Source organism: Chrysoperla carnea, chromosome 1 (genome assembly GCF_905475395.1).
Source record: "Chrysoperla carnea chromosome 1, inChrCarn1.1, whole genome shotgun sequence".
Lineage (NCBI taxonomy): Eukaryota > Metazoa > Arthropoda > Insecta > Neuroptera > Chrysopidae > Chrysoperla > Chrysoperla carnea.
In genome coordinates this window covers 104,600,356-104,624,686 of record NC_058337.1, presented here as the reverse complement: position 1 = coordinate 104,624,686, position 24,331 = coordinate 104,600,356, and the positions used below count along the sequence as shown (strand labels likewise).

Here is a 24,331-nt window from a genome sequence, read left to right as displayed (position 1 = left end):
AATTTTCAATGCTAATAGTAAGTTCCATACCCATAAATTATCAAAACAGTCACAGAGAATATGTAAGAGACGCGTAAGAAAAGCAAAAATAACAAAGGTCGTTCCTTATTTTTCCACTTGCATACGGATTTGATAATGGTGGAGTAAGAAGAGCACATTATGTCAACATAATAGTTCTCATACGTTTTAGATTGGAAATTTTACGTCGAAGGTTTTTGAATTCTATAAATTTCGCTTAGGAATGCTTTCAAGTTGGAATGTTTTTCTATGGATGGTGGGTCAATTATTTCACATTGAAGTGTAAATTCTTAGCTAGAGTATTTAGCGTAAATGTGTTCTTTGTATTCAATTTACTGTTTGTTAATCGACGCAAAAGAAATAAATTATAGAATCAACCACTCACAAATTGCTTACAAAAACTTTCAACAAAAAAAGAAAATAATATTTTTATTTTTACTCCTTGAAAGAAAATTCTGTAGATGAGTTTGTGTGATTATAATTTACACATTTTTTAATGAATTTTTGACTTCACACAAAAAGAAAAGTTAAAAGAAAGGAATTATAATTTTTTTAATTTATTTTACATTGAATGTCGTTGAAGCTTTATAAAACTCGTATTTACATGTTAGTAAAGAGTTATTAAGAAAGCTATTTTATTATCGTAAAAAATTAATACGTTCTTTATTCATTTTTGCTGGAAATATCATTAAAAAGTGACTTTGAAGAACCAATTTAAACTAACACCCAATTATGACATCGGTTTTATCAACGCCATAGTGAAATTCCAGTCTTCTTAACAGAATTATGGGAAAAGCGCCATGAAAAGTGTTGATATATTACAAATGAAGATTATATCTATTTAACAAGTGCCTAAAAAAAACTTATTATAGTTCTAGACCTAGAGTTTTAATCTCACTCTTAACCGTTGAATGCTGAGCCAAATTTAATTGAATGTCATTCGGTAGAAATATAATAAATATTATAAATATTATAAATGTTATAAATATTATAAATATTATAATTATTATAAATATTATAAATATTATAAATATTATAAATATTATAAATATTATAAATATTATAAATATTATAAATATTATAAATATTATAAATATTATAAATATTATAAATATTATAAATATTATAAATATTATAAATATTATAAATATTATAAATATTATAAATATTATAAATATTATAAATATATAGTATCTTTCATGCATGATAATTAAATTTGAAAAAGGATAGTAAAAAAAAGGATTTTCGTCTGTTAAATATATTTAATTGTAATTTGTGCGAAAAGTTCGGAGATATATTATCGTCTAGTAGAGAGGCGTAAGATTTATATTTCGGAATCCAGGGCCAGTCAATGAACCTTTATAAAAAACGTGACTACATTGTTTTTAGCTTACTTAAAAAATTTAAAAACAAAAATTCGTGTGATATTGCTCACGGGCTTGGAGCCACCCACCCCTTCCCGTGGTTGGAAAAATTTATACTAAAGATGACAATGGGAATCGCTATTAGAATGAAATCTAAGAAAAGGTGACATTGAAACATATTTCGAAAAGTCAATACTTTCCAAGTTCGGAGTATTTAACGTCAAATAATTGATTTATTTGATGTTTTTTGAAGAAAGTATATCGTACACTTTTTAAAATACTATAAAAAAACTATGAAAATGGAAAAGTTTCAAGTCATTTGCATGAAAATTGACGTAGTTATAATGAAAACAAAGATTCTCGGACCTTTGTTTTCATGATGAATTTACCACGGGAACTTAAATGAATGCTTGAAAAAGTGAGAGTTTGGTGGAATAATTTGTTTTAAATGAATCTTGTATTATGAAATTAAGACGCTTCCAAACTTTGCCGTTTTGTGGTTAATACTTTTATAAAATCTATTGAGGATGATAAAAAAATCGACTATGTCTTGAATATTTATGTTTTCTCACCTCTTCTCATTCAGGTCATCGCTATTTGAAATGATCTATCTATCACACGATGTCAGATTTTCATCAAATATGCCCAAGTTTATATGCAATTCGAGTCCCAACAGAATAAAATTAAACCAGTTTTAATACTAAATGCCTGACTTTGATACATCCTATCAAGTGATGTCAGCATATAAACGTTATATACTCACTGTCTATATTATATATAACATTTTAAAATTTAATATTTATCTAAATTCAAGTGAACAGAGTGAAAAAATAAAATACACCACCAGCATAATATTATAATATTAACAAACAGATACATACATACATACAAACATACAGCTTGGTGCTTGCTTGCTGGTGGTTGAAACATGAAAAAACATTACAAAATGAGAGAAAAATCAATAGAGCGGGGCCGACATAAAACAAGGAGAATAAATGCAAAGCTCAGCTGTTTCCTATCTTACTTCCTGCTCATTCATTAATATTATATGTTATATTTGTACATAACATTTTATAGTGTACAGAGAGACGAGATAATCTAGGACATACTGGCATGAAATGATAGGATACAATGATGAACTAAGGGATAGAGACATGTTCTGCTCGTGATCTGTAGCCTTGCAATGTTGTTGTCATTATGTAAAGGGTCTGTATGCGGAACATTTTTCGGTAATGGCGGATAAAATACCTGATGCGGGGGTGGAGGATGCGAGGGTGAAAGTGAAAACCTGCTCGTGATATGTTCTATGCCCGCCCTTTTTCCAATAGAATTTGTGACACCTAATTTGCGACACCTTGAGAAGTAAAAATTAAAGTGGATGGATGACTAGGTCTTGCCTGAAAAATCATTAAATAAGGTGAAGGAGATACAATTTATGGACATCTATTAATAATAATGTAAGTAATGTTAAGTTTGGAGTTTTTAATAAATAATGTAATTGCCTATACATTAAGCAATTTATTATGTATAAGACAAAATTCTTATTAATATTATAAAAGCGAAAATAACTCTGTTTGAAAAGAAAAAGCTTGATTTTAAGGATTAATGAGGATTATAAATGTAAAATGTACGATTTGTGAAACCGGTCACCAAAGTAGTTTTATTTATGCATTTTAGTAAACAACCAAAATATAATTATTATAAATAAACCATTTGCTTGGGAGCTTATAAACAATTCAATACTTTGTCATTCGATATCAAGAAACTAAAATAAAAAAAATCAGATTGATTCTTTAAAGTATAGCTGGGGAAATAAATCTACTATTCCCTAATTTATGCCACAAACATTACGTTAGTGATTACACCTTCAGTGGCGTAGCTAGCTGGGCAAGGTCTCCGGTGCATAGAAAAAAAAGTGGGCCCCACACAGCTTAAATTTTGCAAATAAGCACAGCTTAAATTTTGCGTCTATAACTTCACTCAAATCCAGGTTTGATGCCGCCTTGTTTTAGATATTAGGTATATATTGAGATGACATTGAGTTTTGAAAAACATAAGTTTATGTTGTTCCTCTTCATTTCCAAATGACTATTTTCTTATGGTCTTATCAGAAAACCTTAAGAAACCAATTTTGTTATAGTTTCGCGAACTCGTGTGCTGATACATGCTAGATTAAGAAAATCATTTCCATTACCTACTATCTCTGTTTATACTTATATGTGTAGGTTGCGCGTTATATACAGAAAGATATGAGTGAGGTTCGTTGTTCGTTTGTTTAATGTTTTGTTAGTTGAGGTTATTTAAAATACAATGTGATCATTAAGGTTGTTGAGAAGAAAGCAAACTGCAAATACTACAAAATTTTGGTTGTCAGTGATGCTAACGTCATCAAACATATTTATCCCACATCGGACTAAATTTAAAAGAAGTTCTGGTTTTAAAAATGGTACAAAAATATTATTTACGCTACATTTTTGTTTTCCTCTACAATCAAAGTAGCTTTTGTTCGAAAAGTTTTCCATCCGAAACACATCCAATTTTCAGTACATGATTTTCAGGGGACTTTTCAAGGATAAAAATGTAGGAATGTTTACATAAAAATGTAAAAACAACTATTATTTTGAGAATTTCCTGGTTAACAATTTTCTTAGTGGAAACCTCAAAATACCTGAAATCACGAAAACTAATTTTTAAGGTACAATTTTTTTAGCCACAAATCTGATCCAAAATTATGAAATTCTCATTAAAAAAACGAAGTAGACCCTTATTTGATCAAGAAAGCGTCCAAATAAAAAAAAAAGGTACACAGTTTTCACGTTTTTCTATTCTCCATTTCGTTTTCGAAAAATATGGTTAAAAAATCAGCCTGTATATATTACATGAAAACCTTATAGGCGTTTAAAATAGATGAAACCATTCAACGTTTGGGTACTCGCGTAAACTTCTAAAAGCATTTTGAGGTAATAAAATTATATTCAGTATATCCGAAAATAAAAGTAATTCTAATTCATTATCAGTGGTTATAATTCTTATAAAAAAAATTTTAACAAAAAGAATCACTAAAAATTAAAAAAATATAACGATAATATAATGTAGTTAAAATTATTGTTTTTTTTGGAGTCGGTGTCTACCAAGGAAACAACTCAGACAGAACAGTTTGCTACATTAGCTTGCCTGACACCAACTCCAAAAATAACAATAATTTTAACATAATATTATCGTTATTTTTTTTAATTTTTAGTGCATATTAATTTGTTTTGGAAAAGTTTTTCTTTTGAAGTCGGTTTTTTTTTTTGTTAAAAGTTTTTTTTTATTTTGTGATTTTTTGTGAATCTGAAGTACACTAACTAATTTGTCACTAAAAAAAGAATCATGGAAATCAGTTGGCGTGATATTGAGTTATTCGTTCTCTTGTCGTGCATACATAATGCAAATTTAAGACTTTTATGGTTTTCTCATGGATGCCGTTGTCAGAACTGGATCAAAATGAAATGGGACCACATGGAAAGTACTATCTTTCAAATAGATAAAGAATAATCAAAATCGGTTCACCCAGTCGAAAGTTCTGAGGTAACATACATTAAAAAAAACAAAAACAAAAAAAAAAACAGTCGAATTGATAACCTCCTCGTTTTTTGTTTGAAGTCGGTTAAAAACAAATTTAGACGCGAAAGGAGAAAAACTTAATGCCTTTGAAACTCAATAGCTTCCCACCTGTCGAACCATAAAATTTCAATTTATTATCGTTATTATCGCTATCTTGTACACAAATTCTTATTCGAGTTTAAAGTGTATTCATGTCAGATAGCCATATCTTTTTTTTTTCTTTTATGCTAAAAATAGTAATAATTTTCTTACAAGGTATATTAAAAATTCAAAAGTCGTAAAAGTTAAACAGTAAAATGATTTCATCTTTATAAAGTCATTCAAATCACTGACGTTAGACATTGAGGGAGATAGATATGTTATCGAGACTCCGAATACACGAATATATTACATATGTGACGTGATATTATGCAAAGTCACGTGTGTCTAACACAATTTAGTTTTTTTGCGAACAAGCAACATTTCAAAAAATAAAATTTTATTTGATATTTTACTGTAAACGAAGAAAACGTATATTATATTTCGATTACTAGAAATAGTTTGTCTGTTAAAATAATATGCTGGATGATTTATTAAAAAGTATCCACTTTTATATTACGAAACCACAATAGAAAACCATAAAACGCAAAAATACAGGTATCGGTTCATTTTTAGGGAAGAATGAAATTTTATTAGTTTCTTTATTCGGATTCATGATCAAACATTGTTCAACTTTGATTTGAAAAATTAGCCCATAAATAATTTTTGTTTGATTTTTTTTTCCTTAACCTCAAGGTTCGATACCTCATTTTACAGTATTTTAAAAGAGTTTAGAGGAAAGAATTCGTTGAAAAAAATTATTATTTTCATAATTTGCTGGTTAAAAGTTTTCTTGATGGAAACTTTTTAGCCTTAAAATATTTGAATTCAAATGAAATTTCTATTTTACGGCAAAAAACATGAATTTGGTAAAAAAATATGTAGTTCTTTTGAAAAAAAGAAAGTTAACGCCTGTTCTGTCATGAAGATATCCTAGAATAAAAAAACTAAAACATTCCTCATAAAAATGAGCCGATACGTGTCATTTAGCTTTTTACTTTTCATTATGTTTTTGAAATATAATAGTGGAAACTTTTATAAAAAATCACCCAGTATAGACATATAACATGAATAAAACTTTTAAAATTTATGGCAATTTTGTTCAGGGTGAGGCTAAACAGCTTTCCAAATATTACAAGCAAGTTGGAAAACAAATACACAAACCATAAACTTAAAATCATCATTTCTATCCAACCGTTTTATTTTTTAAACTTCTAAAAATCAGAATGGCACCAAATTTTATTGTATACGAATGGTAAGAAAAGATTCCTATAAGAATTCCTAAAACTATTTCTTTTTATTCTATTTCTAAATGGTCAATTACATCGCTGCAAAAAGAAAAATCGTTAAAAAATTTAAATTTTTTTCGTTATATGCAGATTTTATTCTTGTTATATGTCTATAACATCACATGAAATGACCATGTACATGTTTAAATTAAAGAAAAATATCGAAGGGTAACCCCCAGACGGCAAGCATTATTTTTATCCATGTTATTCTACAATAGTCATGAAACGGCTATAAAGATGTTTAAATAAAATAACAATATCGAAAGGTTACCTATTAAGATATGTTGGCATAATATAAAAGTAGCAGATAAAAATTTTAAATATTAATCGTAACCTAAAATGAAAATTTCAATAAAAAATGACTATTTTTCTCAGAAAAACCAATTTACATAGGAGCTATAAAAAAAAAGTTTAATATTTTCTTGATTAAATATTAATTTATTGTGAAAAGTTTTTTTATACGAAATTGCTCCAATCACTTTCATGTAAACTTTGTTCCTTATTTTAGTGTATTTGATAAAATTTTATGGTTTTAAAGCATAATTAAATTTAATGGCTTGTTTGTTTCGAACGAACATTCGACCGAGGTGGTTTACTACTATTTTGAGGCAGATAATGTCCTTCAGCCCACTTGAAAATGTTTTTCTTACTAAGATTTAATTGACAATTTATTGTCATCTTTGAAATAAAATACCTACTAAAAATAGATAAAATTGAATATTCTGAAACATCTTGTAATGGTCAGTGACCATCATTTTCCGCCAGGAATAATTCGAATAAAGACCTCTTTTCTTTCAAATTTTCCGTAAACAGTTAGTATTATAGGGCAATTTGTATCTTGATTAGTTATCGCTAGTTACCCATAATTTAGACATGATCAAAGGTATTAATAAGTGTCGCAGGAAAGCGCTGTCATGAATCTCAACAAGTACAGACAGTTTCGGCATCTTATAATTCAGAAGTGGAACAGGTAACACTAGCTGATGAGATTGTAATATATTCGACTATTTCCACCTCTAAATAAAGCCAGTCCTATTGATCGGTGGTTTAGATCGCTAGTACGATAGAATAAGTGTGACACTAGCTCAAAAAAAACAACAGTTTTAACGCAGGAATGATAATATATGCACCGAAGAAAACACTGAGATTCTATTTTTTAGGACACTACCACTCTAGTAATGGAAATTCACTAACGGTTGCAGTAAATAAAAGAGGACAAACTGAATATGTTAAGCAAAAGCTACATAAATAAAAGTATATTTAAAACAATTTATATTTTTGTGGAATTTATTATAGCAAAAGCCTCTAATTGACAAGAAAACATAATTGGATCAAATCCTTATCTCAACTTGTTTTTATACCATCCTTATCTCAATTGTAACTAAAAACCATTTCAACAATAAGCGCTTCTAAGAACCATTAAAACTTGAATAATTTTTTGTAAAATATTCTTTGATGTCTTCGGTTTTAATGTAAAAAATATACAAACTAGTTTGTTTTCCAACTTTTAACAATCAGAATTGAATAACAGTCTAGCCGTATGCGGCCGTTTTTGACGTTTAATTGTGTAATATAGCTTTGTAGTATATACGTGGGTATCACTTGTCATTTCAATCTTGGTTTAATTTTTTTCTGTCTTTTTCATTTTCAAAACTTTACAGACCCAAATGTGTTTCTATAATCTTTAAGATAAAAGTCTTTCTCAATATTTTATTAATATGAAAGTGATATCAGATTATATTGAAAAGTAAATATGACGAAAATTGCATTTAAAAAAATTTCTCTTTTTGGTAGAAAGTATTGAGTTCTTATTCTGAAATTTTATAGCCAAAATTTTCTTTGCCTTCATGATTCAATTCAATTCAATTCAATTGTATCCATTCTCTTTAAACAATACAAGCATTCTACTGAATACGACTTGACACATGAAATTCGACTGATAAAGAGACATGAAATATGGCATTAACAGAGAGATGAGCTACGAATTTATATCAGTAGATTTTAAGTTACCACAAGCAAAGTTAAATCACACTTTGCTTTTTAAATCTTATATAAAAGGGAGGATTTGTCAAAACCAATAAATACTTTTGATTCATAGCATAAGATCATAATGTATTATGGATCACAATCTAATGCACCTTGAGTTACCCCAACCGATTGTACCTAAAGGCGCTCTCTTCATTATGAAATGCTTACAGTTCAGTTAGAAAGCAGTATACATGATGTATGCGACTGAAATATTTTAAATTCTACAAGTTTTCTCTTAGAGACATCATCTTTGCTTAGCTTCCAGTAAACTTGCATTTTTATTGATTCTTTTTGTGCCTATTATCATCAGATGTTGGTACATGGTGATTAGCTTTTCAAACTTTACCTCTTGAACATTTCACGTCATATTCAAAACAAGAATGGCATCAAAAACACAAACTTAAAACACAAACCTCAGTAGTTAACTTATTAATTCAAAAGCAAAATTTAAAAAATCCTATTTCTATTTTACTTGAAAACAAATGCATGTAGATAATAATTGTCTTGATTGTCTGCCTTCTACAAAACAGACTTTGTTTTCATAAAGTCGCTACATCACATAAGCCATTTCTACCGACAAACTATGTGATTCAAGACACTTTGTATCCGAGGTACTACTGCACATTTAGTTAGCCGAAAGCTAATTATCAGTATCGCTTTAGAAGGTGATATCTACCACGCCTTGTTTTTTCTGTAAAAATATAAAATACTTTTCACAAATAATCTACTTTTTACTACTCCCCGAATCATTTATTCCTTTATATTATATTATTACGTATGTGTGTGTGTGTGTGTGTGTGTGTGTGTGTGTGTTCGTAACGAAAACATCCTCTCCCTATCTCAACCTTTTCCTTAAACGAATTGAATAAAATATTATTATATTTGTTTGTTTTCTATTTTCATCCGATATCATATCACATTTATATGTGATTTGGCAGCTATATAATATAAACATTACCAACCCACCTCAGTTTCCATTATTCGTTTTTAGTTCATTATAATGTGATATATGTTTGTTTTGAACTAATCTAGATTCATTTATAGGGCAGTCAGCAAGTCACTAAATAATAAGAGGATTGCCACAGCTAGATTGCTAGCTTATGCATCTCGAGTACCTTTCTTCCTGATAGTTGCAAGTGCCATTTTTAAATCCTTAAATGTCACCTAGGTATTTCCTTTCTGATTTCTGACAACTATTATTATGACGTTTCAAGATTCAAGACCACTGGCAACGTAGAACACACAAAGTTTTTTAAAACATTTAGCAAGATACTTGGATCCGAATGTGGAGATAGTATTTCAACTGGCAATGTTGAATTAAACCCACCATCCTTCTCAAGTAAAAGTAGTAAAAAAAGTCACTAATTAACTCCTGCAGGTAAAAAGTCACTAAAAAATGTAATCCTACGAAAATAAACAAACTGGCTTCAATGTTGAAATAGTAATGGACAATGCCATATTCGAAAAAGTAAGGCGAAAAATTAAAAAAAGTAATATTACTGAGAATATACGCGATCTTCCGTAAGACAAATTTGTAGGTATTATAATTGCCAGAGAATTTTTTACTTTAAGATTGTATAGTTTCTGTTTTTGCCTGTGTACGACACCTTAATTTAATTGCGACATACTATAAACCATATAACACTAATTTATCATTAGAGTATTATGGTTGTCTATAGTTTGTATACAGGGTGGCTTTTTAAGTTGACAGTTTAAGTTTAAGTTGAGCTTCAAAATATAACTTTTATCGATAAAAATGCTTCAAGCTAATAATTAAACTTGATGTTGATTTTTCCAAGCTCAATGAAAAGCTCACTCTACTCCATAACTGGTAATTGATAGATGAACATTTGAAATTAGAAAGTTGTTGGCAAAACATTTTCCCGCATACCGTACAATTTAGGTAAAAACGGACTGAAAAGTTTTACCCAAAATTTCTTACCAAAATTGTTACTTTGTTTAATTATTTCTGCAACAACTTGGCTCTTCGAAAAAAAAATTTCACATAAATCCAATAAAAGTGGTTTGTTTTTCTATAAAGATCTTTTTTGTTCAAATTGAATGAATAAACGCAGAAAAAAGTTGATTTTTGCTATCAATTACTGTCTAAACTATTCGGTTTACAAAAAATTGTTCCTAACAAAAAAATTTATAAAGAACAACTTTCTAATTTAAAGTTTTCATTTAATGTGTGTCAGTTATGAATCAGAGTGTGGTTTTAATTGAACCTGAAAATTTTAATCGAATTCGATGCCGGTTCTATAATATGTGTGCCTTTGAAACTAACATTTTCCTTAGTTCCATATTATTCAATAATATTTCTCGAGTCTTAATCATATGTTATCTTAAAAAAGCACGCTGTATATGGTTTATATTTTTACTTTACTACGTTTTATTTAATTTCTAAGGTAACAAATAATTTTTTTAAATCAATAATTTTTATTTCACAATAACTATACCAATTGCAGTAAGCATTTGAAAAATAGCAAAATTTTGTATAAAACTTATAATTTATTGCAAATTTCATAAGAAAGTAGCGCTGCGATCGATTCATCTACTTTGCACACAACGAATAACAATCAACAAAATAATAATTCTAAATCTCGATTTCACAATACTCCCAAAAAACAATTACCATGGATTTAAGCATTTATCTAAACTAAAACCTTCGGTGCATAAATAATAATGATAGACATTACAATGTTTTCTTTTTAAAATAATATTCATCCTAACATGGAAACTGTTATCGTAACAACTACCACTACTACTGTTATCGTCAGCATTGCTATGTAGTTGGTTGGCTAGTATTTTATGTGTATGTTACTTACCATATACACCTCGTTCAACAAGTGGCTAATAGTACACTGGATACTGGAAAAACACTACCACATAACATTGATCCTGTGCCAACTAACTACATACCCAACCAACTGGCAAACTAACTTTATAATAGTACACAGATGTACAGAATGTTTGGAAATATAATAAATTTTCTCGAGACCAGCCTCCACCATAAATTATATTTTCGATTCGTTATTTCAAAGAAGTTCTTACTTTTTTCGGTAGACAAAAAATTAATATCTTTTGACATATTAATATATTTTTTAATAATTAGAAAGAAGCAGAGACACGAGCCCGGCCCTTTAGATATTCGATCTAGGACGTCACCTACTTCTATAGGAGTGACTAAAAGTATATGTAACCTCTTCGTGACTTCCATCTATTTGTATGTTTGTGTATACAGAACACACAAACGTTTCACACTGAATAAGTGATACAAATTATATATATTAATTATAAACTAAATTTTTTCATTTAATAAAAATTTTACGTAATTGATATAAGTCAGAGTCTCTCATAAATACTTTTAATAGCTTTTTCTATCTCAACACATCATACCACTTAATATATAACACTGAGGTTGCAAACTTCAATGGAAAACGCACATTACATTTTTTCATTTGAACAAATAGAAAGAAAGTACGCGAAAATTTGATGTAAATGTAAAAATTTAGTTTCATAATAAGTATATGTAGTAATTTGCAACACTTATATAGCGGTGTCAAATGTTTGTGTGTTCTGTATACACGAACATGCAAATAGAATAAAGAGAGGAAGAGGTAACATATGACTTAAGTCACTCACATAGAACAGGATATCAAGGAGAACCTGGTTCAAGTTTTCACTTCTGAGTAATTTTTTTAGTTTCTTTTTTTTTTTTTTTGTGCAATACTGAAAATACGTAATGCGCGTTTTCTAATTGGAGTGTACAGTCTCACTCTCATTTCAATTGATCATAGTGCCTGACAAATTGCCTGATGCGTTCTTTGAGAACGATAACTCAAATATGACGTTATCATGCTTATTTAAAAACGCAGAGATTTCGAAAAATAATCGTAGAGTTTGGTAGGCTCGTCAAAAGGAAGCCACTCACGAAGTTTCAAGTATACCTAGGAGTTTTTCATAACACATAATGAAATGCTTATTTAAGTTAACTCTACCATCCGAGATAATAGATTATTTGTTCTGATTCAGCCTGTATGTGCTTCTGTTCTAGTACTTAAAAACAATTCGAAATAACAAATGTATAAAAAAAAAAAATATAAATAAATACGTACAATTGTCCTGTTCGATGATCCTCATGTAATGTATTACAACAATCACACATCATATCCTGGTCTTCATCATTCATATCATTCGATTGTTCTCCTCCTACACCACCAGGTAACATCAAATGATTGATATTATCAATAACCAATGATGTATTATCATCGTCATCCATATAATGATGAATGCCATCCATTATAATTGGAGGATGGAAATTTGCAGCTGTTGCCGTTGCTGTTGCACCTGGTGTTCCTGTAGCGATATGATGATCATTCCAATGACTATGTAAATGATGATGATCCCAATGCTCATGGTAATGTTGATGATGATGTTGTCGATGATGTGGACTCGCTTGTGCAGTGAGACCATCATGATGATGTCGTCGCCGTTCAGCACTAGGTGATGAATGACTACCGTTACTATGATGTCGTCTATCTAAGTCTGGTGATTTACTTGAAACGCGATGATGACTACGTCCTAGAAAATAAAAATATAGGCTATGTAGTTATTTACGAATTTTAAGTTATATTTTAGTGAGGAAGATATCCTAGGTGTACCAATTGAACCAATACATTCAGAAATCTGGTAAAATACGCCAACTTTAAAAATGTTGTTTGGATAAATTATTAAGTATGATGGGTGTTGTGCTGCCCAGAAACTAACGTTTGGGATGGACTCCTACATTTAAAGACTTAAATTAAAATTAAATGGGTTGATACCATATGTACAGTATTTGCGTGAGCGTGTTTGCATATCTTCACCATCTATATAGATTAAAAATACATAAAAACGAAAAAAGGTGTTTTTTTAAGTTGGTATATGCTTGAACTCGAAAAATAAGTTTTATCGATATAAATTCTTCAAGCGAAAAATGTTAGGTCTATAGGCGCACATCTTACGCGGATATTAAACTGACCCAGGTTTTCAGGCTCAATTAAAAAAGCACTCTATTCCATACCTGGTAATAGATATCTTGATGAATACTTTAAATTAGAAAGTTGTTATTGATTAAAAGGGTCACTTTTTTCGCAAATCGTAGCAAAAACGGAATGAAAAATTTTACTCAAAATTGTTCTTTCGAATGCCTTCTACGGAATCTTGGAACTCTTGGAAAAAGATTTTCCATTAAAAATTTGGCTGTTTTTCCATAAAGACCATTTTTGTTCAAATTAAATGAAGAGACCCGCAAAAAGGCTATGATATGTAGGGACTTATAGGGTACTTTTGATATCAGTTACTGTCTTAACTATTCTATTTACAAAAAAAAAATGCTTCAAATAAAAAATGTTTGCGTTCTATAATTCTACCTGCCTTGGGTACTTTTATTTTTGAAAAATCCTGATAATTTTCCCAATTTTCATTGTTTACATCCAGGTACTTTTTCTTATTTCACCTATCTGGGTGTGAACAATGAAAATTCCAACTTTTTAGAGTATGTTTAGGGGTTGAATATGTAATAATGTATTCATTGTAAATCAATAAATAACAATTTTCTTAAAAAAATTATCGTCATAGGTACTTGAAAAAGGGTTAATGATAAAGGCTTAATCATAATCTTTATAAAATTAGCAAGAATTAAAATTATGAGACAATATAAAGTAGTAAATCCTGCTTTGTTCATAAAAAATGTATTTTAAATATTAAAAAACTTTAATTCCATTAACAAAATTGAAATTCCAATAAAAATAATCCTCTATAATCGAAAAAGAAAAGTTCGAAGAAATTGATAAAAAGACGTACGCATGAGAAAGCTTATTGACAAAATCTTTTTAAAATTATCTGTATAAAACTGATCCCTTGATTTACATAAAAAGTATCTATTTGTACCTATATATCACCCACACAAAATACTAGTAAAGATTTTCAATCAACATTTAATCCATGTAAAATATTTTCATAAAATTTTCCTTCTTATTAAAAGTGAAAAATATTATTGTATTAAAAGATGGGTTTAGGATAATACCAGTTACGAGTGAATTGGGCTTACACTATAAGGGTTTCGTGGTAAGGACTGATTTATTATAAATTTAATTCCCCTTAATCTGTTTGGGTTCGAATTTAAAGTTATGTTTCTTTCGAATTTGTAATTATTCATCAAAATTTCAAACTACTTATTGTAATATTCACTTATAACAGCGAAATTTTCCGATTTTACTTACTTTTTATTTTACTTAGTTGTGTATAAAAAAATTTAAGGAAATTATATACGACAAGTGAAAACAAACAATTGACTGAATTAATTGTTGAAATACCATGCATAGTCAGTGTTGATTACTCTGTCACATTATACAAACATACATGTCACACACATATAACTGATATACTCATATAATACTCATACTATACAATTTGCGCATAATATGCGCTCTCACGGGTAAACAGTGATGTTTACGAAAAAATGTTTCAAACAAAAGTTGTTTATTTTTTTATAAAGAACATTTTTTATATTTAAACTTTTGTTCTATCTCTAACAGTTGAGTCCTACGAACCCAAGACCCAATTGACCTATGTTGCTCATTTACGAACACGACCTTACTTTTTACGTCTTCAGCACGCTATAAAAATTTCAGCTGGATATCTCTTTTCGTTTTTGAGTGATCGTGATGACAGCCGGACCGACGACAGACGACAGACAGACAACCGGAAATGGACTAATTACGTGATTTTATGAACACCTATACCAAAATTTGGTTCATAGTATCAATATTTTTAAACGTTACAAACTTGGGACTAAACTTAGTATACCTTGGTATATTTCATATACATGGTATATAAAAAGTATTTTGCGAATTTGAAAGAAAGCTTATTAATAAAGTTTGGTATAAAAAAATTTAAGAAAATTATATTCGAAAATAAAACTTTTCTTAAGGAATATTCTAGCTGACATAAAAGTGTGTGCAAATTTTTATAACACCACAATGCTTTAAAATTATTTCTGAGAAAAAACATCTATATATAACAGATAAAGGATAAATAGAAGGGGTTTCATTTTTAACGATACGAATCCCTAAACGCCTGAATAGAAATATTATATTTCCTTTTTCGTTGTTTCAATATTCTTTTTTGTTTTTTTTAATTGGATTTTGAAATCATTTTAATATATAATTAAATTACATTTAGAACACAAATCAATCCCATTAAAGAAAAACCATAACAGAAAATGACTTTGAAAAAAGTATATATTAAAAGTAGAATATAACAGAAATCAGGATAAATTTTAATTTTCTTTTTCTCCATTTAATTTGATGATATCTCTTTATTATAAAAAACGATATCCGTTTTAAAATTGAATTATCCCGGAATTGTTATGTCTTTATTTGGAACGTGAAGACATTATACATGTTCGACTTCAATGTACAAAGAGAAATAGAGGTTATACAGAAGCATTATTGGTTTTGGAAAATCAATCTTGATCAATATTTTTATTGCATCTATATATTTTGGAATATTTTAATATCGGTTTGCTGTACATAAGAAGCTTGTTTAAGTTGCTGAAATTTTTGGAGATGTTTAGTAAAATAATGTAATTTGACTTAAAAAATTATTAAAAGTGCTTGTTTGTTTTGGTTGAGAGATAAATCTACAGGAAACAAGTTTGGGAGACATTATCGAAGGCATCACATTTTGTATATATCTTATATTAAAATCTTCTATAATTTGAAGTGTAAAAGGATAAAGAAACCAAAGTCATGGGTCAATAAAATGAATAAAATAAATAAATTACTATGAGTGGGTGCTTGAAATCAACATAAACTCAATAAAAATTATATTTTCTACGAATAAAGTATGGAATCTTTTGTCAACATCAAACTGGGAGAGCCGTTGAGATTGAAATTACTTTTTAATTACTTTTCAAATACTTTGTAAAAGATCGATCTTTTTAGAAAATTGTCAGCTCAACTAAGTTATATTAAGAGTACCATCTTATATTAACCAATGACTTCGAAATAAAAATAGAAACTTTTAATTATAACTTTTTCTTACGAGTCACTCATGCATGACTAATTGTAAAAGATGGACGCGCTCAATTTAAAATATCAAGCATGATTTGGAGCGCCACAAGCTTTTACAAAATTATGTATTATAAGAAACATCATTTTTTTACTGTTCAGTACAATAAAAGCTTTTCCTTTAAAAAGGTTTTTTTTATTTCCATTTTTAATTTAAAACTAAAAATGTGTGTATCAAGATTATGGAAGCGATGGGAAAATTAGGTCATACCATAAAGATGCATTGTCATCCAATTTAAATATGAATGTAAAATTACAGCTCAATCGAAAGCTGAGAAGTGGGTCAAATTTAACTAACAAGATTTGATTACAAACAATGGATTATGGTAAAACTAATTAGAAGCTTGTAAAATAGAAAAAATTTCGAATGGAAGCCTGTAAAAGGAACGTTACTTAACTTGTAAACCATACTATTTTTGATACCTTTCATTTTCGATTAAGAATGTCGGTCTTAAAAACATAGTGTAATGGTCTTTTTTTTGTATGGCAGATCGTGTAAAAAGGATATTTTTTTTTTTAAATTAAAAACTCAACTCAACATCAGATGGTCCACCCTGTACTTCCCAATCAAAATATTCTTAATGGTACGAAAGCTGGCAACGTTGTCGAAAGTTTATTTTAAGATGGCTGAATTTTAAATATTTCTTTTCTTATTGATGAACTTCAACGTAAAGGGATGAAGTATATATATCTTGCACCTGACAGCAGTTGCGTAAACTAACGTTAAGTCCGTGCTTGCTAAGCAACTTAATTTCTATCTGGCAAATTAAAATTACATTATTCAATTATAAAACTAAATCATATTAAAATTCTAGCCAATGATTTGAAAACATCTATTTTTTTTAACTTCCCGCTAAGAAAATAGGGAAGTTATTGTTTTCACCCCGTTTTGCCAAAATCGAGTTTTCATCAGATCTCGACGTTTTAAGGTGTCAGGAAGCTTCCCTGACTACTTCCGCGAGGGTGTCTGTATGGCTGTATGTATGTATGAGTGTGTGTGTGTGTGTGTGGATGTATGTAAACCTCTCATAACTTTTGAACGGCTTGTCCGATTTGATCGCGGTTGGTGCCATTCGAAAGGGCTTGACCAAACTTAGATTTTGAGGATTTTGATTCGAACCGATAGATTTCGAAAAATCTCAAAAAAACTGCAAAAAAAAATTTTTTTTTAAGTGGTTTTTTTTTAATAACTTTTAAACGGCTGTATCAATTCCAAAAATTAATCAGCTCTCAACATCAAAAAACCACGTCGATCACCACCAGTCCGGTCAAAATCGGTTGATTCGTTCGTGAGTTATCGTTGACGAAAGAAAACCCAAAAAAGCGTTTTTTCGGAATAACCTCAAAATTTTTTGTTCGATCAATTGAAACTTAAAGATTCTTCATGAATCTTCAAAAACTGCGTCGAATGTCACCAACCGTTTATTTTTCATTGTTTTTCGCTAAACAATGAAAAGTTGAGTCAATACTTAGCGGGAAGTTACAGGGATGACCTGCAGGGTCAACCGTTTTCCAAATTTTTTAATTATTAAATATCTAGAGCGATGAAAGCAGCGGTAGAAGTATCCGGCAATTGTTATTTTTTAAACTGTATTTATTACAAATGAAATTTACAAAATTAAAAAAAAAAAACTATCAAATGCGAGTTATTTCTAGTAGTTTTCTGCAAATTGAACCTTCTTTTACAGTTGTTTTGGGTACGGAACCCTTTACTCTCACTTAAAACATAGCTGAGAACAACTTCCATTTAATTACCTATCAATTAATAAATTAAAAATTGTAATAAATATAAATTAAAAATTGTAATAAATTAAACATACAAAGCGGTTAAATTTATAGCACCCCTCTTTTTGCGTCGGGGTTTAAAAATGATTTAATAATGAGAAATTTTTATAGATTTTTTAGGAATCCACCCTAGTAAATACAGTAAAGCGGTACCAGTAGTAGGTACAATAACCTTACCTAATTACAATTAGAAAAGAAATGCCTATCCAAAATCCAATTTTTTTGACTTTGCCAGTTCTTATACCAAAGACTATACATTTCGTTGAATATTTGGATTACAATTATCGGTAGGTAGCACTATGGTAGCAAGATTGTAGGCTGATGTTTGGTAGATCTAATATCAACTAAAATGCTTGCTGTTTCAATGTTAATATAGTCCCACTTAACCTCAATTTAGAAATTCTAGAACGTATATAGACATATTATACTACATCGAAATACGAATACATAGAAGTGTTTTCATACCAATTAAACAATAATTGACCGGACATGACCGTAATGAACACAATATGAGTGGTACTTTGTGTCCACAATTTCACCATCATTGACAATTTTAATTATAGTAATTTTGGATTTTATACTTGTATCATCAAACGTGAATATATCTTTTGAGTTGCCCACTTAGAATGAGTATGATATGTAAACTTTCTATCTACTTAGTACAAAATTTAACTTATCGACGCGTTATGGCAGCGGATGTAATAATATTTCTAATTAAGCATGTCATCATGAATTTTAACGTAGCTGTAATGAAGTAAAAGGTAGTTGGATATACCTACAAGAGGTCTATTTATATATACCTCCAGCTCCGTAGAAAAAATCGAGCACAAAAAAGTCGTTAAAAAATTTTAACAAAAATGACCCTGACAAAAATGTCCCCGCAAAAATAACCCCAACAGAACACCCAATATAAATTCATTATAGAGGCTTATTATATTGAGGCAACGTTGGTCTAAAATTTCTTATAAAGAGGTAATTAATGGCGTTTCGCTTTTCTGCGACTGTTAAGGGACGCCTTTTTCGTTTCTGAGCCATTGCAACTTGAATATTTAATAATAGTGACGAGCAGCAGTGTTTAAATTACTTTTTATCAAACAATGATTGTCTTAAGAAAAAAAAGGTGTCGGGATGCGTTGGAACCTGCCGCGACGTGAATCACATACTATAGGATTAAGAGTCATATATTAGTGGGAACATTATATAAAGGTTTTGGGTTGACAAAATTCGTTAATTAGAGGGGAAAAGTTTGCAATATATTTCATCGGAAAAAATGGACCCTGAAAAACAAACCGAAAATTTGATAGACCCGGAGTATTATTGTAATAACGCGTGGGTTGGCTTGAGTTTGTCGACTATAGAGCAGACTGAAGTTTTTAGTCCTTGCGTTAAAAACTGGAACATTATTACAGAAATTTTTTTTCGGTATGGTTTTTCCAGTCTATTTTTTCCCTAAATCCATTTTCTTAACACACTGTTCAACAATTGTAATACAGATCAGAGCGTTGAATGAAGATGTTTGGATATTAAAACTGGTAAAAGGGCTAGAATCTAAATTTTTGTATCCCTTTACAAAATCTCGTATGGGTAACAGAGTCAAAGGCAGAGTCGGTAGTTTTAAATAAAATTGAAACATACTTACCACGTCTACGTCGTTTATGATGATGTTTCGGTGATAATTCAAATTCATTATCACTATCAATGTATTTTTTACGTTTATATTGTTTACGATAATTACTGCTATTACGTATTGTTAAACTATTCGATTGATTAAAATATTTTTGATTAGAATGTCCATGTCGATGATGTCCTCCACCACCTCCGGATGCCGTTTGTGTTGTGGCTGGACCACCAAAACATGGTTGATCACTATCATAATTTGTATGCTGACCCGAACTGTGTCCATCTTGTGATGTCGATGACGATAGAATCCGTTGTAATTTATGTGTAACACGTTTTGATGGACTCAATATTAAATGATGTTTTAATTTCTTTTTTTTACTTGCCGCTGTTATTGATTTTATCGCGGAAAATTTATTTTCCAATAATTGTGCCAATACAGCTTCTAATCGGGCCACTTGGAAATATTCAATGGTATGTTGATCCGTGTTTCCATCATTTTCTTCATCTTCTGCGGCACCATTGATGTGCTCATTATTGCCACTATCATTGATTGTGGTACCATTATGGAGGTGCTGTTGATTATTATCACCGTTATCAATATTATCAATAATAAAATGATCATCATCAGTTGAAACGGCTTTATCGGCCACTTTAAGACTCACCTCCATTTCATACAAAATGAATGAAATTTGTTATTATTTGTTTTTAATTTTATTTTGAGTATTTTCATTTTATTTTATTTATTTTTTTATTTATTTCAATAATGTATTATTTTATTACTAGTACTTAATTAAATTTCTTTTTCTTTTATGTAATGTGAAGATCCAATTTTTTTTTATCTTGAAGTTGTTTCATGAACTTTTTTCTGAAACAAAGAAACAAAAGTTTAACCTTTATTGAAAATTTATTGTTAACAGGGGGAGGAGGGGAGTTGTTAAGGATATGTTAAAATAAGAAATAAAAAAGCAACGAGAATTTCGTAAGCACTATCAATTACTTGCTCATTAAAAGGTAAAAGGTAAAAATAAGTTTTCCAATTAGTCAAGAAATTAGATTAAATACTTGAAATAACCTATACAGCAAAGATCTAATTGTTCACATGCCCATGTCCAAAAAACTTACTTATTACATCACTGTTGAGACTTTGTAAACGTAAGTGTTCTTTATGATCTTGCGGTCAGCGTCTTATATATAAAAAATTATCGGTAACGGGGCTACTACTGTTTCTTTTAACAGGGATCGGAAAATTTTTGATTGCTCCTGCAAGCTTTAAATTACAAGATTTTTCTTATTTTAACAGAAAGATAATCGAATAAGAAATGATAATCATTTTGCCCAATATTGGATAAAACAATGGGATGTCCGTTGACCAACATCTTCAAAATTTGAGTGCCGGCTAACGAATAAGCCGAACGTCTAGTTAGAATAAAAAGAAAACGATATGGGTCTGTTGGAATGAAAACAGATTCCTCCCAATTTGAAACTTTTACGGTTCAATCATGAATTTTCCAAGCCAAGAGCAAAAAAACATATATACAAAGTTTCACCTATGTAATCAGTAAGTTTTTTGGCAGTGGTTATACGGACTATAAAACATCAAGCTTCCATATGACACTTAGAATAGGTTTCGATATGGTTCAACATATGAAATCGACGGAATAATTGACCGGGTATCCCAAAATTAATATATATTTAAATTTTTTCACTACTAAATATTTTTATTTCCCAATTGATTCCAATAAAATTCGAGTGTGTTTCGCACAAAAAGTTCTAAAAAAATCAATAGATGGTTTTTGAGTTTTCCATGAAATGTTATAAAAATTATATAATAAAAGTTTTAAGCAGTTTACCAAATTGATATGAATATACTATTCTTTCAGGATAAAGCTCCCGACTTTTAACCCTGCACTGGTATAGAAAAGTATATTGCCAAATTTAATCATTGTAAAATTACGTAGCAGCTAAATAAGCTGTGGCGCTAGTTGTTCTTACAAATTTACCCATTTTAATAGATAATAGTGTATCCTGAATAGATGATAAATTAGGCATTCTAACAGGAAATGTGTTATTATTGATTATGGTTAGTTCATATTGCATTTCTGTCATAAATAATCTTGCATCCGTTTGTATACATGTATATATCTGTTGGCAGAGAGTTTGACTATTAATTTACCTGATACTCTAATTTGGGTTTTCAAGGTTGATTTTTTCGAAGTTAACTTGGTATGTCAAATAAACAGAAGTGTTTTCCTCTGATATTAAGTACTGGCAAGTATTTTTCTAAGTTGTGAGAATCTATATCAATCGAGAAGTGTTAGTTTTTATATACTTCTTAAGAGTTTATCAATAATTGCAAGCGTATTTTTTTATACTAGTAAGCAGTGCCGGATGAACTCATGTAGGGACCCTCAGGTGATGTGAAAATCATAGGACGCTGCCATTGTAAATCTTGTTGGCACTCCTTTGTGTGCGGACCTTCTTATAAAAATTTGCTTTTCTTTTTCTTTAGTTTTAGTAAATTAACTTGACGCTCTTCTCGATCAAATTTATATTTTGAAGAGTCCCAAGACAGTTACCTTATCCACCTAATGGTTCGCACGGACCCAAGACCCAATTGACCTATGTTGCTCAGCTACGAACTTCACCTGACTTTTTACGTCCTGAGTGCGCAGTAAAAATTTCAGCTTGATATCTCTTTTCGTTTTTGAGATGTCGTGTCCACAGACAGACGAACAGATGGACGGATAACCAGAAATGGACTAATTAGGTGATTTTATGAATACCTATACCAATATTTTATTGATAGCATCAATATTTTAAGCGTTACAAACGTGGGACTAAACTGAATATACTATGATATACTACATATATACATGGTATAAAAACCCAATACCCCTGTATGCTCAATCCACGTTATTATGAAACATCCTGTATAATATATCTCTATGAGATTGTATTTAAACGAGCATCAAATACCTTAACCACCCATTGATAGCCGAGCAAATTCATATAACATTGATTAATAATAATGAAGTGATGTGTTATGGTCTATATTGTTATGCAAATAACGTGTTTGCATATAGAAAATATTGAGGTCAGTATTTTATAATAATATAATTTTTTATTGAGCAGAAACATAAGGACATAATCACTACCAATGTTATAACTCAATCATTATGTTTAAACAAATGCGCATGTGTGCAAATTGCGCATGCGCATGTGTGCAATTGAAAAAATTTTCCTGAACCGCTTTCAAATAAAAGCTTTACGTTCTTACATCATTTTAGGCGATATTTCAAAAACTACTCAAATAATCGTAAAATTAATCAGATTATTGTGTTTTATGGATCAAAACCACCTCATATTCCAAGTTTCATCCACATCCGGAGAACAAATTACAGAAATTCATGAGGAAAACAATTTGTTCCTATTCGATTTGAATAAGAATCATTTTTTGAGCAATTTAACCCCAAAAGAATACAAAAATCGTTACCATAATTTTGTTTCTATGCTGTTGAAGATGAATTTAATATAAAAAAAGCAAACAAGAGCTGTTATTGATAAATGGTAAGTAATCAGGTGGTCTAAATTGGAACTACTGAAAAAGAAGTGAAAAAAACAATTGACTGAGTTAATTGTTGAAATGCCATGTATAGACAGTGTCGATGATTCTATCACAATTCACACACACATACATAACTGATATTCCCATAATTATACACTATACAATTTACGCCTAATTTTCGCCCTCACGGTTAAACAGAGACATTTACGAAAAAATGTTTCAAACAAAAGTTGGTTATTTTTTTACATTTAAACTTTTGTTCTATCTCTAACGGTTTACAAGATAGGTCCTACGGACCCAAGACCCAATTGACCATTTACGAACTCGACCTCAATTTTTAGTCCTAAGCACGCTCTAAAAATTTCAGCTTGATATCTTTTTTCGTTTTTGAGTAATCGTGATGACAGACGGACAGACAGACGAAGGATGACAGACGACAAACGACAGACAGACAACCGGAAATGGACTAATAAGGTGATTTTATGAACACTTATACCAAAATTTTTTGCTTAGTATCAATATTTTGAAGCGTTACAAACTTGGGACTAAACTTAGTATACCTTGCATATTACATATATGCATGGTATAAAAATTGTAACTAAATTGTAACTACTGAATTCGGGGCTTCTTCTAACTTTAATTAGTACGAATTACTATCGCCAGTTCGCAAGTGGGAATTCCCAGTGATCAATATCGAAGATGATTGTTGATATTTGTGACAATATGGCCAATATACACCATTACAGCACTATATCTACGCCACCAAATATCATGGAAAAATGGAGAAATAAAAGTCGTAATAATTGAATGCGTGTTATGATTGTCTACTGACCAATTGTTACAAATTTTATCAGCTTAAAA

The 24,331-nt window shown here is 29.8% G+C and overlaps 1 protein-coding gene across 1 annotated transcript in view; it reads right to left on the bottom strand.

Annotated features, from left to right (window-relative positions):
* Window positions 1-20,634, bottom strand: part of LOC123305058 (LIM domain-containing protein A-like) — an 87,623-nt gene extending 66,989 nt beyond the window's left edge. Inside the window, exons 1-2 of the mRNA XM_044886663.1 lie at window positions 19,925-20,634; window positions 12,502-12,967 (exon numbers count right to left, since the gene is read on the bottom strand). Coding sequence (XP_044742598.1) covers window positions 12,502-12,967; window positions 19,925-20,573 — 1,115 coding nt within the window. The 5' untranslated portion in view covers window positions 20,574-20,634. The remainder of the gene's footprint in view (window positions 1-12,501; window positions 12,968-19,924) is intronic.
* Between the last annotated feature and the right edge of the window lie 3,697 nt (window positions 20,635-24,331).